The 17,363-nt window shown below is 41.5% G+C and overlaps 1 protein-coding gene across 1 annotated transcript in view; it reads right to left on the bottom strand.

The window, feature by feature from the left end:
• The window catches only part of ptprua (protein tyrosine phosphatase receptor type Ua), a 320,172-nt gene that overhangs the window by 48,512 nt on the left and 254,297 nt on the right, over positions 1-17,363 (bottom strand). Inside the window, exons 14-16 of the mRNA XM_067411023.1 lie at positions 11,335-11,473; positions 8,824-8,981; positions 6,290-6,477 (exon numbers count right to left, since the gene is read on the bottom strand). Of these exons, the coding sequence (XP_067267124.1) occupies positions 6,290-6,477; positions 8,824-8,981; positions 11,335-11,473 (485 nt within the window). The remainder of the gene's footprint in view (positions 1-6,289; positions 6,478-8,823; positions 8,982-11,334; positions 11,474-17,363) is intronic.

Genomic DNA, 17,363 nt, shown 5'->3' with positions numbered 1-17,363 from the left:
GTGTATTACAGGGTACACATTACAAAAAGTCTACCCACTGCATTATAGAATCTCTATGTGGAGAGTTCAGGGAGCTTCATGAAGCAGTGCTTTGAAATTGCCCATCACTAGATATTTAACATTAATATTAATTACTGTAACAGAGGTGCTTCTGTAGGCAAATAGTGTTGGGAAAGAAGCTGTGCCGGTGTCTGCTGGTCTTAGTTTGGATTTCCTGCCAGAGAGAAGCTGTTAGAACAAGCAGTGACCAGGGCGGAAAGGAATCCTCAGTAATCTTTGTGGCCTGGTTCACTGTTCTGGCCATGTAAAGTTCAGCCAGGGAAGAAATCTTGCAGTGACTGCTGTATCAGGCACCAGATATGTGCTGTAGATGTTTCTTTGAATAATCATTAGCATAGCCAAACAATGACAGAAGACGTGATTACACTTTCAGTGGTGTTTCTGAAGAACTGTATAAGTCAAGGTTGTATCTGAGGAAGTACATTTATTGATGTGCTTTCTGACAGAAATCATTTTCTTTTTTATCACATTTGAGAGAGAGATGAGAAGAAGAATTTGCAGAATTAGTCTACATTGACTGTAGAATCTCTGATCACCTCAGATGGGAGTGCTGGGGTGTGCTTCCTGAAATCATTGATGTTTTCAAAAGTCGTAGGACATTTTCAAATTTACTCTTATTTTATTTTTATTTTTTTTTTATTCCTGTGATGGCAAAGTTGAATTTTCAGCAGCCATTACACCTATTTTCAGTGTCACATGATCCTTGATAAACACTTCAGAACATGCTGCTTCTAATTTGTCAGGAAGACATTCATGCCGAAGAATTTGCTCAGTAATAGATCTGGGATGGTGGTATAAAATGCTGAGCTAAAGTCCACAAGCAATATTCTGTGCTTCTCTTAGATCCAGATGTTGCATGACACAGCTTAAGGCCATTTTCACAACATCAGACTGATTTACTGGCCTCTTTAGAAAACTGCTGTGGATCCAAATGAGCGAAGTGACTGTTTTCAGATATGCATTCAAAGCATTCAGATGAGTGTAGCAGGGTTGTAATCACAGAGACCTGTCAGACAGACTTAATATGATTCATATTTGTCATACATTAAAAGCCTGCTGCCTCTTAACACTTTAGTTCATGTAAATTCTTGAAAATGAACCTGTTTTTTTTTTTTTTTTTACCTCAATGGCACTAAAAGATTTAGTTGAAGGTGACAGAGGGTTGTCCCTGAGGGAGAAAATAGTTCTTTCAATGGTCCAAAAAGTACCAATGAAGTGAATGGGAATGCTAGCTTTCTCTGAGTATTACAGTTCACCTTGGTCCAAAATTCCATGTCACAGGTGGCTTTTCCCAAATAGCACGGTTGGTGTACACTGTGATGTTACTTGTGGCCTATAGGGTGTCCCACTTCAAAAAGGTTGTGATACACCCTCAATGCACCCTTTTGCACAGTCTGCAAGGGCAGCATTTGGGACATTTAGGACACGGTTTTGTATTTTTCTGTTTTCTGTAGTTCAGCCTCACTTTCAATTACTATTATTATTTTTTCATTGAAAATCACCCCAGGCTCAGCTGCTAAACAGTGTGACATTCTCATCAAAGTCTGTCATTCTTTCATTCTTCCTGAACCAAATCACATAATCAATATTTCTGTCTTTACCTCAAAATATGTCTCCTCTCGTCTCTTAAAGACAGTGATTCCTTGAACTCCAAAAAGTGACCCAGCATATATATATTTCTAAATTTTGAAATCCACTAAGGGTGCTTTCACACTATAAATTTTAGAGCACACTCACATTTGACGTAAGAGTTCATGTGCGTATCCGCGAACCCAATTCTGCTTAAAAAAGGTGGCTGTTCTGTGTAGACCCTTTGGAAATAAAACCAAAGTTCAAAAACCAAAATATAAAAGCAAGGATGAGCAACACTATCCATTTTTTGCAGAATTCTCCTGCAAAGTCATTATCTAGCAACAGGTGTAAACTGTTGCTGCTTCAATGATGCAATCCAAACTCTGGTTCAGACCAACCATTTGAATCACATGTGAAAGCACCCTATAGCCGAGAAACACCAAGATTATGGTCTGTCGGCCTAATTTTTGTTTTGTGCACTAATCAGACCCACGTTGGCAGCTTTTCGACTGACTGGGCATGTTCAATTGGTGGAGGAGTCTATTGGTGAGAGAGGTCTGATTGGATGTTCAGCTTTGCAAACCAGTGCATGAGAATAAAAGCAGAAGTGATGAAAGCAAGCAAACAACGAAGTCAAGAGGCACACACAGAAGGATCTTCTCATTTTCCATCTTCATCTGATCTGAGGTGTTTTCATCAAATATGTAATATAACATGTTCTGCTTTCTTTTCGGTTTGTATAACCAAAGACCTAGCTCTTCTGGTTTCCCTTTTTGAATTATGAATACAGACAACTGCCACCTGCTGATATACACAGTTATTTCCTCTCAGGCAGGCACAGAACATAAATACTAGTTTGCAGTAGTTTTTAGTTTTAGCAGCTTTTGGGAGCAACGTTGCAGATACCAAAGGAATAAAATAAATTTAAGCACATGTTGTGCGATTGATGAATAATCTATAAATGGAATCTTTAAAAAGCACTAGCCATCCCTCGTGAAAAAGAAGTAGACTTTAGAATACTTTTAAAAATAATTCTTATTATGTAAAATTATATACTTTAAAAGAATACACTTAATCACAAACTGAATGTAATGATTTCAGACACTTAATTGCACAATATTTACAATTAAATGAAAATGTATTATAGGTTCAATTTATATTAAATGCAATTAGTTGAAATTATTTATTTAATAAGTTATTTTGAATGGCACGGTGTATTGTGTTTTCTGGAAGTATTCCTGAGCCCATGTTGTGATTTCCATTACAGTAGCATTCCTGTATGTGATGCAGTGCCGTCTAAGGGCATCCAGTATGGTTTTCCGGCCTTGACCCTTACGCACAGAGATGGTTTCCGATTCTCTGAATCTTTGGATTATATTATTCACTGTAGATGATGATAACTTCAAACTCTTTGCAATTTTTCTCTGAGAAACTCCTTTCTGATATTGCTCCACTATTTTTCGCCACAGCATTGGGGAATTGGTGACTTCTGAGAGACACTGCTACTCTGAGAGGCTCTTTTTATACCCAATCATGTTGCCAACTGACCTAATAAGTTGCAAATTGGTCCTCCAGCTGTTCCTTATATGTACATTTAACTTTTCTGGCCTCTTATTGCTAACTCTCCCAACTTTTTTGGAATGTGTAGCTCTCATGAAATCCAAAATGAGCCAATATTTGGCATGACATTTCAAAATGTCTCTCTTTCAACAATTGATATGTTATCTATATTCTATTGTGAATAAAAAATAAATTCATGAGATTTGTAAATTATTGCATTCCTTTTTTATTCACAATTTGTACAGTGTCCCATTTTTTTTGGAATCGGGTTTTTTAATTATGGGGATAAGAGATATTGATCTGAGATGAAGCGGTTTTAAAATTGTACCTGTTTGTTATCTTATAATCCAACAGTATACAAAACAATAGTTGCAAAATGGCAGCAGCTGTGTTTGTATGAAACAAGAGAGAGTGAGTCCACAATACTGGATGACATAATTAAATAACTGTACACAAAATATTGGTTTTGACATTGGCTTAATATTTCATTAGCTCACCAAACACAAAACTTTGAAGAAAAAAAACATTCCTAGCAAGCGTATAGCGCTGCAGACTTCAGTTACCCGGATGAGCCTGTGTTATCTGTTTTCAGTGGTTGTTATCGGGGAATAACATATCTCTGGATGGCGCAATTGACCAATCAGAATCAAGTATTCCACAGAGCTGTGTAATAATTACTCCTAGGTAACACTTTATTTTAGGGTCCTTTAACTAGTTGCTTATTAGCATGCACATTACTAGGATATTGGCTGTTTATTAGTACTTATTAAGCACATATTAAAGGGCACCTATTATGCCCCTTTTTACAAGATTTATTATAAGTCTAAGGTGTCCCCAGAGTGTGTCTGTGAAGTTTCAGCTCAAAATACCCTACATATAATTTATTATACCATGTTGAAAATGCCAATTTTTGAGTGAGAAAAACAAGCTGTCTCTTTAAATGCAAATGAGCTGCTGCTCCCCACCATAGAGGGTGGAGCCAAATAGCTCGTGAATCTCTACTAAAAACTAAAACGTGATATCTGTTTGATTTTGATGATCTTCTCCATCACGGACACGTTCAGGTGACATTACAATTCTTCATCAAAGTCATCTGCATACGTTTTAAAGCCATATCAAGTCTAAACTTCTGATATATGGTTTTCTGAGCGCATGCATTAAACTAAGTTGTCTTCCATGTGTTATTGCGATTAAACTGTCAAATACACAAGGTTATTTCAAAAACACAGTCGGTTATGTCTGTGAATGTATACAGCGAGTAAAGAAATCACATATAGATATGTGTATTAAAGTGAAAGCAGCATAATATACAGTATGCTGTAAATATAAATAAAAAAAACAAAAGAAAAACAAAGTCACTCACTGCTCTCAATTTAATTAACTTTAGTAGCTTTAATATGTACACATTTCTTACTTGAATGCTGCTCGAACACTACAGAAAATGACGGATAGCGTCCAACTGGTTGAGGGCGGAAACTACGGTAATGCAGGACTGTCAGTCAGTGGCTGTGGGCATGAGGAATGTGACTTCATATTCCTCAGAAAATGACATGTATGATGAGACTACTTTGGTTTGGTTCAGTGATAACCATAGCAATGTTCTGGATTCTTGTGGCAGTAAAAAAAAAAAAAAGAAAAAGAAAGAAAAGAAAAAGAATCCAAACATGGATGCTGAGACGAGCTGTCAGCATCTAAAAGATATTTGCATCAACAAGTCACTGTGTCTCACAGGTGCGCATACTAGAGGAGTGTGGCGACGGGCATGGGCTGCAAGTTGGCTATGATGCTGCATATTTTGTTGCAGACTAGTCACAGACTTAAAATATCAAAGAGTGATAATTTTCAGTCTTGTAATGTGTGCTAGGCTTCAGCTCCAGTGGACATAGTCTGCATTAGAGCATAAGACAAATCATACAGTAGGGCCAACTATGACCTTACTATGAGCCAGTACAATTTCTTTACTGAAGAGTCTTTGCTGAAGAGATGTCTTTATACTAAAGAGATTTTTAGCAGAATCACATGAGACAGCCATACCAAACATTCAGAGGCTTATTCCACCCTTCTAAGAAATTAAGGCCCAAGAGTCTTGCAGCTACTGTCCGTTTTCAGGTCCAAAATAAAGAGAAAAAGTCAGAAATGTGGATTCTAGAGGAGGGATTCATGTGTCTCTTGAGCTCAGATTAATGACTCAAAAAGAATATCTATATTCCGTTGAGAAAGGATGGTGAGAGCAAAGAACTGAGGGTATTATTAATACATACGTGGAATATTTTGAATGAGTAATGTCTTTTCTGTGAAGGGCTGATATGAAAGAACTTTGAAAGGTTTGGCAGCACTTTACTCACACTCTGGTGTCACGATCTGGATCTATCCATGTTTTAAAAAAAATACACTTATTAACATGAGGGCTAAGAACGAGAACATACACTACCGCTCCACTAATTTGTTTTGTTTTGTTTTGTTTTGTTTTGTTTTGTGTATGTATTTATTTATTTATTTATTTATTTCCCAGGCTGCATTTATTTGCTCAAAAATAAAAACAGTAATATTGTCAAATATTATTACAATTTAAAAATTTAAACTGTTAAATGTAATTTATTCTTTATTCCTCTGATGGAAAAGCTGAATTTTATAAATTCTCCAGTCTTCAGTGTCACATGATCATTCAGAAATGGCGCTCATGAATCTTTTTATTGTCAGTGTTGAAAACTGTTGTGCCGTTTAATAATATATATATATATATATATATATATATATATATATATATATATATATATATTTTTTTTTTTTTTTTTTTTTTGTGTGGAAACCATGATTTTTTTTTTTTTTTTTTTGACAAATATAAAGTTCAGAAGAACATCATTTATTTAACATTCAAATATTTTTTGTCATTATAAATGTTTTTAATGTCACTTTGAAGGCAATGTAGGTTCTTCAAATAGCTTCTAAGCTTATAGAGCTATGCAGTTTGCCAATAATAGTTTTGCTTCAAGTTATAAAACTCATTACTCAGTTTCCCATTACTATATGCCAGTGTCTTTTAAATCTAACCCTGTAGGCATGAATTGCTTGTCAAATATCCTCAACAGACCCTCACCTCATACTCCTGTTTGAAACCATACCCCTCTCCTGTCTTCATCTGGTTGATGTGCTGGAGCAGGTCTGCCACTCTCACAGCCGGGTGGAGCTGCCCTGTGTGATATGGAGAACTTTTTCTCCTGCAATGCCTTCTGGGAGAACCCCCCAGCAGGCTGCTGGACTCATTTACAGTGCTGCGCTGCTCATCTGAGGAGTAAAAGAAAGAAGAGAAAGAAAGATAAACAAACAAATTGTGGAGCAAAGGGAAAGAAGCTACAGTGCAGTCAAAGGTAACTTGCAAATTGCAGTGGGAATTGTTTCACTAAAGGTGTGAATCGTAACGGCCAAGGGAGTTCTTCCTGATACTGTGAATCACAGTCAATGTGCAAGTGTAAATTGAAGTAAAACTTCAGGGGCAGAGATGTTAGAAGGGGGCTGTTAGAAGTTGTTAAACTTGATGAAAATGACCTGCATAGGTCCATGTAGGGAAACCCAGGAAGTACCCAGGAAAAGTTTTCCTGATAAATCCATGTCTAGAAAAATAAATTATTGTATACTGACTCGAGAATGATTTTCTCTGATAATGAAAGAGTCTACACCACACTTGTTAATCTCTCTGCGCTGGCCACAGGTTGGGGCTCATACCAAGTTCAAGACATTCATGCTTGCAAACAGAACGGCCACAGGCTCCATCAGAGAGTCAGGTGTGTGGCTTTCCTAATCAAGTCCAATCAGTATAATCTAACACAGCTGGACTCAAATGAAGGTGTAGAACCATCTCAAGGATGATCAGAAGAAATGGACATCACTTGAGTTAAATATATGAGTGTCACAGCAAAGGGTCTGAATACTTGGGACCATGTGATATTTCAGTTTTTCTTTTTTAATAAATCTGCAAAAATGTCAACAATTCTGTGTTTTTCTGTCAATATGGGGTGCTGTGTGTACATTAATGAGGGAAAAAAAATGAACTTCAATGATTTTAGCAAATGGCTGCAATATAACAAAGAGTGAAAAATGGGGGACTGAATACTTTCTGTACCCACTGTAGCTGTTGCGATAGTGTTTGATTTTTTACCATAATGTTGTTTAAAGAGTAGACATAGTATGATACAATTTTCAGTGATAAAACTACCCTTAAAATAACAATAATCTGTTAATAACCTTCTGTTGATCCGACTGTGGGAATACAAAAATGCGGAAGTCTAATCTTCAGGAGAGCTGTCAAAATACATCATCCAGTGGACTTTTGCAGACAATTCATGAATTTCTTGGTCCAGGTAACACCAGGTAGAATGAGTAAACATTGGTCATTTACATATACTTCCGACATTATAACAAACACTACAAAAAAATCGCTGTCTTTTCACAATTCTTTTGTCTATGCTCTCACTATTCCTTAATTCCTCCCTGTTCAATCTTGTAATATTCTGAATGATGTCTGAAACTTTCTATTACTATTACATTTTATTACTGTGTTTATTGCTTCTTTAATATGAATTGCTTTTTGTATTGCTTATTTGTAAGTCGCTTTGGATAAAAGCATTTGCTAAATGAATGAATGTAAATGTAAATTTTAGCAATCATTTTCTATCATCTGTTTAGATCAGATCTAGCAATGACAGATTTTGTGAACTAATCGCTATTACACTAACTGAAATTAAAATAAAAATGAAAAAAAGTACTCTGTTGTTTCTACAACTTTCATGCAACATTTGCACATGTCCATCAATCGTATAGCGTTAGAATTAGCAACATTACATCTCACTAATGCAGATAAACAGTGTTAAGTGTTTACTGTGACTGTAAGCATCTCAACAACTTTGTTAACTTGTTCACCTCTTTTCCAATACAAGCATTACGTGTGTGCGTGTGTGTGTGTGTGTGTGTGTGTGTGTGTGTGTGTGTGTGTGTGTGTGTGTGTGTGTGTGTGTGTGTGTGTGTGTGTGTGTGTGTGTGTGTGTGTGTGTGTGTGTGTGTGTGTGTGTGTGTGTACAGGTTTGTCCCCACAAGGATAGTCTTGGTATTTGAAATTGATGTTGCAATTAGGATTATCACAATTTCACATTTTTATAACAATATTATTGTTACACACTGACGAGCAAACTTTTTCAAGCATCTCGCTCTCACCCAACATAATTTTGCAGTACCAGCTACACACTGCATCATCATTTCTTAATAGTTATTGTCAATACACCCCAAATTGCAATTTATATTTATTTGAAACAGTCATTATGGTTCTTGGACTGACAGGTCTTTAATTTGGCTCTGTGGATTAGATCGTTGTTTGGATTTGGATTTTATGGTTTGGTACTGGCCTGGGTCTTGGAGGATCTGATATTGATTAGTCTGGGCAATATAAGGTCTGGTATTGGTGTGGATCATTTCTTAACACCATTCATTTGTGAAATATTGAATTAATAGGCCTTATATAAAATGACTTATATTACATAACATTGTGGTCATACCCCTCCTCTGAAGATTTAGGTTTATATGTGTAAGGAATAATTCTTTCTGCTGTGTATGTGTGTGTGTGTGCGTGTATGTACTCACTCCTGGCAGTGCAGTTATGTGAATCCATGAAGGTGTTCGCGGTACGATCGTCCTGTTGCAGTGTACTGTGTTCTGTCGTACTGCAGTCCAGTGACCCAAGCTTACGCGTCTTCTCCTGACGATACGTCATGACTGCTTTGTTTATGTTCACCTTCTTCCTGCTGCAGAGTATGAAAGACATTTTTTCTGACATTCATTCTTTCTGAGACTACAGAAAGAAGACTGTAAATGAGAAAAACAAAACAAAAGAGCGAATACATAATAAACAATGGAGAAGACTCAGAAGAGTAGAGGATTTGGGAGAGATGCCATCAACAGACACAGAAATTAGAACGTAACAATTTATAAAGAAAATGTAAGTGGGTCTTCACCAGGTCATTGCTATACAGCCGTTGTTGCATGTTCTTATGTAGTTGCTAGGGAAAAAGTCAAAAGAGGCCAAGTCTCTATGATATTCTTGTTTCTAGATGTGACTGGGTCCTTCCACCAATGTAAGCCTGGGGGATTTTTTTTTTTTTCTTTTTTTTTTCTTTCCCCATTTAATTGAAGGGAAAAATGTAGAAAATAGCACACCTTTCCATAAACTGCATAATTTTACCAATCACACATGTATTACTATATAACAGCACTATATATACTATGTTTATTTAAAAAGGGAGAGCGTGAAAGGAAAGACAGAGAAAGTGAGAGAACAAGATTGAGAATGTTAAAAGACAGAAATGTAGAGAGTTTGTCTAGTAATCTCCAACAAATTACAGCTAAAGAAACAGGCTGATGGGAAAATAATGGACATGAAGAGAGAATGACTTACGGGTAGTAAGGGTACGAATAGATATCCCTTCTGGAGAGAGAGAGAGAGAGAGAGAGAGAGAGAGAGATTAGCCTGGCTTCTAGTAATTTTTTGCATTTTGCAGATACTTTTATATAAAGCAACTTACAGTGCATTCAAGTTACATGTTTTAAACACATGCATTCCTTGGGAACTGAACCCATGACCTTGACGTTGCTAGCACCATTCTCTATTATTTTGCAGAAAGGCAAGTAATCAGGAAAGTAAATATGCTTATTATTTAAAGATATTGAGATAAACATCTGTCTGTAGCTTCAAGCCAATTTATTACAAATACAAAAACATTTTTTTTCAAAACTGGCTTCACTACTTGGCTTTACAATAAATCATTTGCTGGCAATATACAGTAGTAGGTATAGTAGGGTAGTCGAGGGACATATTTGAATCTGTATATATTCTCATATATTATTTCAATCTGAATCTGAAATTGTATGTTATTTTTTGGGTCTCATTTGAAGGAATTGTGTTGGCTCCTTTTTTGGAACTTTGTTATTAGCTCAAACTGTGCACTGAAACTTATATATATATATATATATATATATATATATATATATATATATATATATATATATATATTACAGTGGTGGTGTTACAACCCAGCTTTTGAGTTAAGGCCCGGGTATACTTCAAACGAAATCGAAGAAAGAACTGATGTGATGTCATTTCAAACAAAATCAGGCCAAAACGAAGTTCGTTTTGTGTTCTTTTTGGAAGTTCGAAACGGCTTACCAAAGCAAACTTTCAGCAAAAGTTCGCTCCAGCTGCAAAACACCTTCGTACTACCATTGGTCAGTGATGATAACGTAACAGGAGGTGTGCGCTGAGGCTCCGCCTTCACTTGCGTGGACCGCGTCTCTGACTCATTTGATTTGTAGAGTTTGTTGAGGTAAGATCTCCGTGGGTGAAAACATGAACAGACTAGATAGCTTCTTTATAGTACAAAATGAAGTTGTGCTTGTAAAAAAACGATGCACTAACACTTTTTTTCATGTTTGATACGGTAAAGCTGCTTGATTTTAAGCAATCCATTGAATAAATGAAGACGTGACGTGACTGGAGTGCTACTTTGCAGAGCTAGTGCTAACATTCCCATGCTGTTATGATCAGACGCATTGCTTATGCTTTCTATAATACTGTAAATGCTTACTGTTTTCTCATTTTTGTTGTGTTTATTTTGTTACTGAGAAGAAAGTGCACGGCACATATTTACATATTTGCCGTTCACATATGTGACATAAACGTCACTCTTAGCAGTGTGGGCGGTGTCAGATGTTTGATTACAGTATATCGCTGGTCACGTATTTCGAACTTTGTTTTAATCCGAAATGAAGAGCGAAAAAGAAGTTAGTTTGAAGTATACCGGAGCCTTTACAGTCAAGAGTGCAGGCTTTTTGCATCTTCGTCAGATCGGAGCAGTTCTCAGTGCTTACAAATTGGTGCATTTCTTCAGTGAAATAAAGGTTTGTATACATTTCATTAATACCATGGTAAATTATGACAAAAAAGTTCACTAAAATTATTTGATCTCAAGGTAAAAAAAAAAAATACAAATAAATAATTATATGATAAATATTACATTATATGACTGCTTTAATGTTGTGAAAGAGTGAAGAAAATCTTAGAATTGAATTTGACTTGGATCTGAGTGCACAAATGCTCACCCTTTCTTGACAATAACCACAATGGCTCCCAGCAGGAGGACGAGAACAACCAGACCCCCGGCACAAGCCCCCAGAATCAGCCCCATGTCCTCGGCATGCTGGGAAACCTCCAGAGCATGCTTATGGTCTTTGCAGGCGACTGAGAGTGAAAGACAAAGAGTTAATGAACGAATGTGAAAGAAAAACAAATGACATCAGATCAATTTGCTGAAAATCAGTAATACTGTAAAACTACATAAATAAGAATCTACTCAAACTCTGTTTTAATATAATATCGCTGCTAATTAGGGTGAAATGTCAAATATTTCATACAATTTATATATTATGTTATTATATTATACATTTATAAAATTAATGTTAATCAGTGCTTTACTAGTAATTATGTTTTGCCTCATAAATGTGAGAGTGCTAAGACAGATGTTTTAATACAATCTCAAATGAAAATTTCAGGTAGATTTGGGAAGTTCAAACAATTGTTGTGGATCAGTTCTTTTTTGTCAAGTGCCCCAGGCTTTAATGGCTGCTGAAAATTCAGCTTTGCCATCACAGGAATAAAATACATTTAAAAAATACATAGGAAACATTTATTTTAAATGGTAAGAGACTTCTTTCAAAAACTAATACCAACCCCAAACTTTAAAACAGTAGTGTATGAGCCAGTATAATCTTTTTAGCCATTTTAGAGCAAATATATAAATATCCAAAAATGTACTTGAATATCTTGAAAACACTGAAAAATATTAAACTATAATTTACCCAGTCGAATCCCTAATACTACAGCACACCACATTATCTCAACCAGCAGATGAGCATTACAAGATTAGAACAGTAGCCAGGTAATGCTGGCGCACTACTGAATGTTAATCTGCTAAAGGTATCGCAGGGGTTGGAGAGAGATGAAGAAACCATTTATCTGCATCAAGCAGCACATGAATAAGCCACAGGGGAAGAAGCTCAACCCAGGGAGCCCTTGGAGCGAGAGCAGACCAGGTCTTGACTTTGACAGACTCAGGTCAGTGATGCAATTTAGCTGTTCCTGGTTAGATTCTGACAGGTCCAGCTCCTAAAGCTGAGCATGTTGGATCTACGTTAGAACTTTCAAAACCCACTTTTTACAGACAATTTCATGACTGAATGTCTCCTTTTACAAATATTAGTATGCCATATGGGCTTCCTGTTCCTTGAAAATAGCACATATTTAGCCAAAACTGACATTAAAATTATATGGGAGCAGTCTAGAACAAGCAGTGCCGCTGTCTAGTGTTTTAAATTCAACACATTTTTGAAAGTTTGCCCACAATCTTGGAGTTGGATGTCTTGTTCCAAACAGATTTTTTTTTTTTTTTTTTTTTTTAATTCAATCCAGAACAAAACTGCTTGCACATAAGAAAAGATCTGGCAACATTTCAGTGAGCCCAGCATTTGTGTCCAGTGATGACAGGTGCACCTACTGGTCACAAACTTGAGGAAGAATGTCACAAACTGAAACTGGCGGACATTTTGAATGTGTTCCTCAGATTTACTGGGTCTCTGTGTCTCCATTTTCTCTCCTTATAAATGCAGTCAATTTCCAAACAGCTCCAGAGAACAGCATGAAATCTCTCTCTCGATTAATTTAAGCCCCTGCAGTGCTTCCAATAGCAGAAATTGCCATTTGAAAAATCACAGGGATGGAAGTGCATCATTATACCATCTGCTGTAGGGACATTAATTACAATATCATTGATTAAATAAATACCTAAATAACCGAGTATGACGTATAAAACAAAGAGGCTAAAGGGACATTCTTCTTGTGGGCTATAGTTTAAATGTATATTATATTCAGTAGTGCCAACACAATCTTTTGGAGCCATACTTTGATTCTTAAATATTTTCATAAAGATGAACTTACAAACTAATTAACAATATATTGAAGTAATTACTACTTTCATAAAATAGCTTCTTGCTCAACCGCTGACAGTGCAGAGCAACAGCCTTGAATAAAAGCTTGAGTCTTATTTTTATTCCACTGCATTTTGACATTCTACTGTACATTTTGCTATTGTTGTTTCCTCGCAGCAAAGAGCAGTGAGAGGTCAGAGTCATCTCTGTTTGAAAGCCTACCTAGAAAACATTTTTGCATCATATGCACACTTTGGTATGGTGTACATTTTAGGACATCCTCAGACCTCAGTCATACAACGAAAAGGGGTCATGCCTCAGAATAAAAAGGCTTCAGTCATAAGACAAAACGGCATAGCGTCTCAAACTGAAAGCCTTCAGGCCTCAGGAAAAACAACGTCAGGTGTCAGGTCTCGTACGATTAGGCATCGGATGAAACAGCCTCAGACATTAAAGCTTCAGATGAAATGGACTCAGAAAGAAGTGAATTGTCCAACTTCAAAGTGATGTCACATGCACACAGTTCCCTTTCAGTCGGTCACGTTCGACGTACGTCAGTAGTGACCGACGAATTGGGATATCGCTTAGAGAGCCCTATCATCTTCGTGTAAACTAAAACAAGCCAATGGAATTGGCGTGCGATATTTGCATAATGCGCACCGCCCCCGACAGGTGTATATAAATAGGAAGCAGATGCAATCGCACTCTGTCTTTCGCTTCGGAGCCATTCACTGGTGTCCTGTTTTAGAAGACTCCTTTCTTCGTTTGTTTTATTCTAAAACATTGCCTCAGAAGAGGATTTACAGCGAGCTTTCAGTGCTGGTGAAAGGGCACGTTCAGCGAGGTCGCGAGTCTCCGAGGAGCTGAGCTATAAGCTCGAAAACTGCTGTTTTCACAGCAACACAAAGAGCGTGTGCGTGTGTAGCGATTTGGGCCGGTTCCTCGGTGTGTCAGGGAGTGGTGTACCTGACACATCGCGTCGCTCCCTGGGTGCTTCAGCACGAGTGAGTTGACTTCCCCTTCTAAAAGAGCTTTACAGACGAACCCTGACAGTATGTCATTTCGTCTGTGCGTTAATGGGTGCGGTCGTTCCCTGGTCCCTGCTGATGGGCACAATCGTTGCATCTCGTGTTTGGGCATTCTGCACGCTGAAGCAGCTTTTGTGGATGGTTCATGTTCCCATTGCGGGAACATGACTATCGCGATGCTGAGGTCGAGACTCTCCTTCCTGAAGTCTCAGGAAGCGGGGGTCCCCCTCTCCTATGCCGCGTACGACCGTTTTTTCCGGCCCCGGGAACCGGAATGACGGTACGGCGCTGTATAGGAAGGGTGACCGGAGGATTACGGTCAGGGCTTCCCCGCCGGCGGAAACGCTCCTCGGGCCCCTGCCGCCTCATCAGCACCGCAACCCATCGTGCCACCGTTGGTTTCCGCTGGGCCCTCTACGGACTGTCCAGCCGTTACCTTTGGTGTGCCGGCGGCGGATCAGATGTCGATCGCTGCATCGGAAGGTGAGCCTGAGTCCTCGGGGAGGATTCGGACGCGCTGCCGCCCGGGACGGTAGCGTTGCCCGAGTCGGATCCCGAGCTTACGGCTGTGCTCTCCCGGGCCGCCTTGTGCGTCGGGCTTGAGTGGAACCCTCCACCCTGTCCCGGCCCATCTCGGTTGGACGATTGGTACTTGGCGGGGGTCACGCTGGTCAAATCCAGCGTCCCCCCCCAATGCCTTTCTTCCCGGAACTACACGATGAGGTGACCAGGTCTTGGCAAGCTCCGCTTGGGGCTCGTACGGGGCCTGGTCCCTCGTCCGCCTTCACCTCCCTGGACGGCGGGCTAGCCAGGGGGTACGCGAAGATCCCGCCAGTCGAGCGGTCTGTTGCGACGCAGTTGTGTCCAACGGCCGCTGGCTGGCGCGGTGAGCCGCGTCTCCCGTCCCAGGCCTGTGGATTCTCAGCCGGTCTGACTGAGAAAGCTTACAGTGCCTGTGGGCAGGCTGCCTCTGCCCTGCACGCGGTGGCCCTTTTGCAGGTCTATCAGGCAAAAGCGCTGTCGCAGATGCCCCAGGAAGGTCCTGACCAACAGCTGCTTGGGGAGCTGCGCGCTGCCACTGACCTTGCCCTCCGGGCAACGAAAGTGACAGCGCGTTCTGTTGGCCAGGCGATGTCTACTCTAGTAGCCCAGCAACGCCACCTCTGGCTGACCTTGGCAGACATGAGGGAGACCGACAAACATCGGTTCCTGGATTCCCCCGTGTCTCCGGTCAGCCTTTTCGGCGACGCGGTGGAGAGCTGTGCCCAACAGTCCTCCGCTGCACAGAAGCAGGCTGAGGCTATCAGACATGTCATGCCACGGCGGTCCGCTGCTGCCTCCACCCAGCCGCCCGTGGCTCAGCCTCAGCCCGCTCGTCGCCGAGGGCGCCCGCCTGCGTCTTCCTCCGCCCCTGCTAAGTTGGCAAAGCAGCAGCCTACACCAGCCAAACAGCAGGGTGCCGAGGGCGCGGACGTGGTGCCCAGCCCGTCTCTGCCAGCCAGGTGGCAAGCGGTCGGGGAAAACTCGGCCCTGAGACGGGCGACCTGGAGCGGAAGGTTCCTGCCCTTTGGGAGAGTATTCCATCTGCTCTCCCACCCCCGGAGGAGGGCCGGGGGGATTTTGTGGCGGCTGTCCATCTACCGCCGCTGGCTCTCCGGAGTCCAGCGGTACCCACTTTGCCACAAAAGGAGCAGTTTCCTCAAACTCCAGGTCACAACAGGGGGTGTCTGCCAGTGTGCCAGGCTCCGCCTCGCTGCTGTCAGCTCCCTCCCCATTCGCCAGCAGGTGGCAGTGTGATGGTGCAGACCGCGTCCCGTGCGCCGTCTCCCATGCACACTGCTGCCTCGCAGAGTCTGACCCCACTCCCGGGCCGCCCCCAAGCTGTCCGGGTCGGGTCCCCTCTCTGCCTTGCTGCCCCACCCCCGGTGCGTCTGTGGTGCCTTTGGTCCTGCTGGCTCAGTGTCTGGAAGCATGGAGCACGCTCCCCAGCCTGTCCAGTTGGCTCATTCGTACTATCAGACTCGGCTATGCGATTCAGTTCGCCCGGCGTCCCCCGGTCTTCAGGGCTGTCCACTTCACTCCGGTGTCGTTGGACAGCGCTCCTGTTCTCCGGGTGGAGATTGCTGTCCTCCTGGCGAAGGGCACAATCAAGCCGGTCCCTCCAGCCGATATGAAGTCGGGGTTTTACAGCCCCTACTTCATTGTACCGTAAGAGGGCGGTGGGCTACGGCCAATCCTGGACCGTCCCCAGGATTGGTTTGCAGCAAAAGACCTGAAGGACGCATACTTTCATGTCTCGATTCTGCCTCGACACAGACCCTTCCTAGGTCGGTCTGCGTTCGAGGGTCGGGCATGTCAGTACAAAGTCCTACCCGACATGGTTGTAGCTCCCAACCGGTTGGGTCTTCAGGTCAACTGGGACAAGAGCAAACTCGCCCCCGGGTAGAGGATCTCTTGTTTCGGTCTCGAGCTAGACTCGGTCGCACGGACTGCGCGTCTCACCGAGGTGCGCGTCCAGTCGGTGTTGAACTGCCTGAGCTCGCTCAAGTGCAGGACAGCGGCTCCACTGAAAGATTTTCAGAGGCTCCTGGGGCATATGGCATCTGCAGCCGCGGTAACGCCGCTCGGATTGCTTCATATGAGACCGCTTCAACACTGGCTCCGCGGCTGGGTCCCGAGATGGGCGTGGCAGTGCGGCACGCTCCGTGTCCCCGTGACACCGAGCTGCCGTCGCACCCTTATCCGGTGGTTGGACCCTTCGTTCCTGTGGGCCGGAGTACCCCTCGAACGAGTGTCCAGGCACGCTGTGGTCTCCACAGATGTCTCTGCCACGGGATGGGGGGCCACGTACAACGGGCATGCAGTGACAGGTCTTTGGACGGGGCCTCAGCTGCATTGGCATACCAATTGCCTCGAGTTGCTAGCGGTTCGTCTTGCGCTGGCCCGCTTCAAGGAGCTGTTGTCAGGCAAGCACGTTCTAGTCCGCTCACTAAGCATTGCGGCCGTTGCGTACACCTACCGTCAAGGTGGTCTACGCTTCCGTCGCATGTTGCAACTCGCCCGCCATCTCTTGTTGTGGAGTCAGAAGGATCTGAGGTCCCTTAGGGCCACTCGTGTCTC

The sequence above is a fragment of the Chanodichthys erythropterus genome, chromosome 15 (assembly GCF_024489055.1).
Source record: "Chanodichthys erythropterus isolate Z2021 chromosome 15, ASM2448905v1, whole genome shotgun sequence".
Lineage (NCBI taxonomy): Eukaryota > Metazoa > Chordata > Actinopteri > Cypriniformes > Xenocyprididae > Chanodichthys > Chanodichthys erythropterus.
This window is presented reverse-complemented; position numbering and strand designations above follow the sequence as displayed.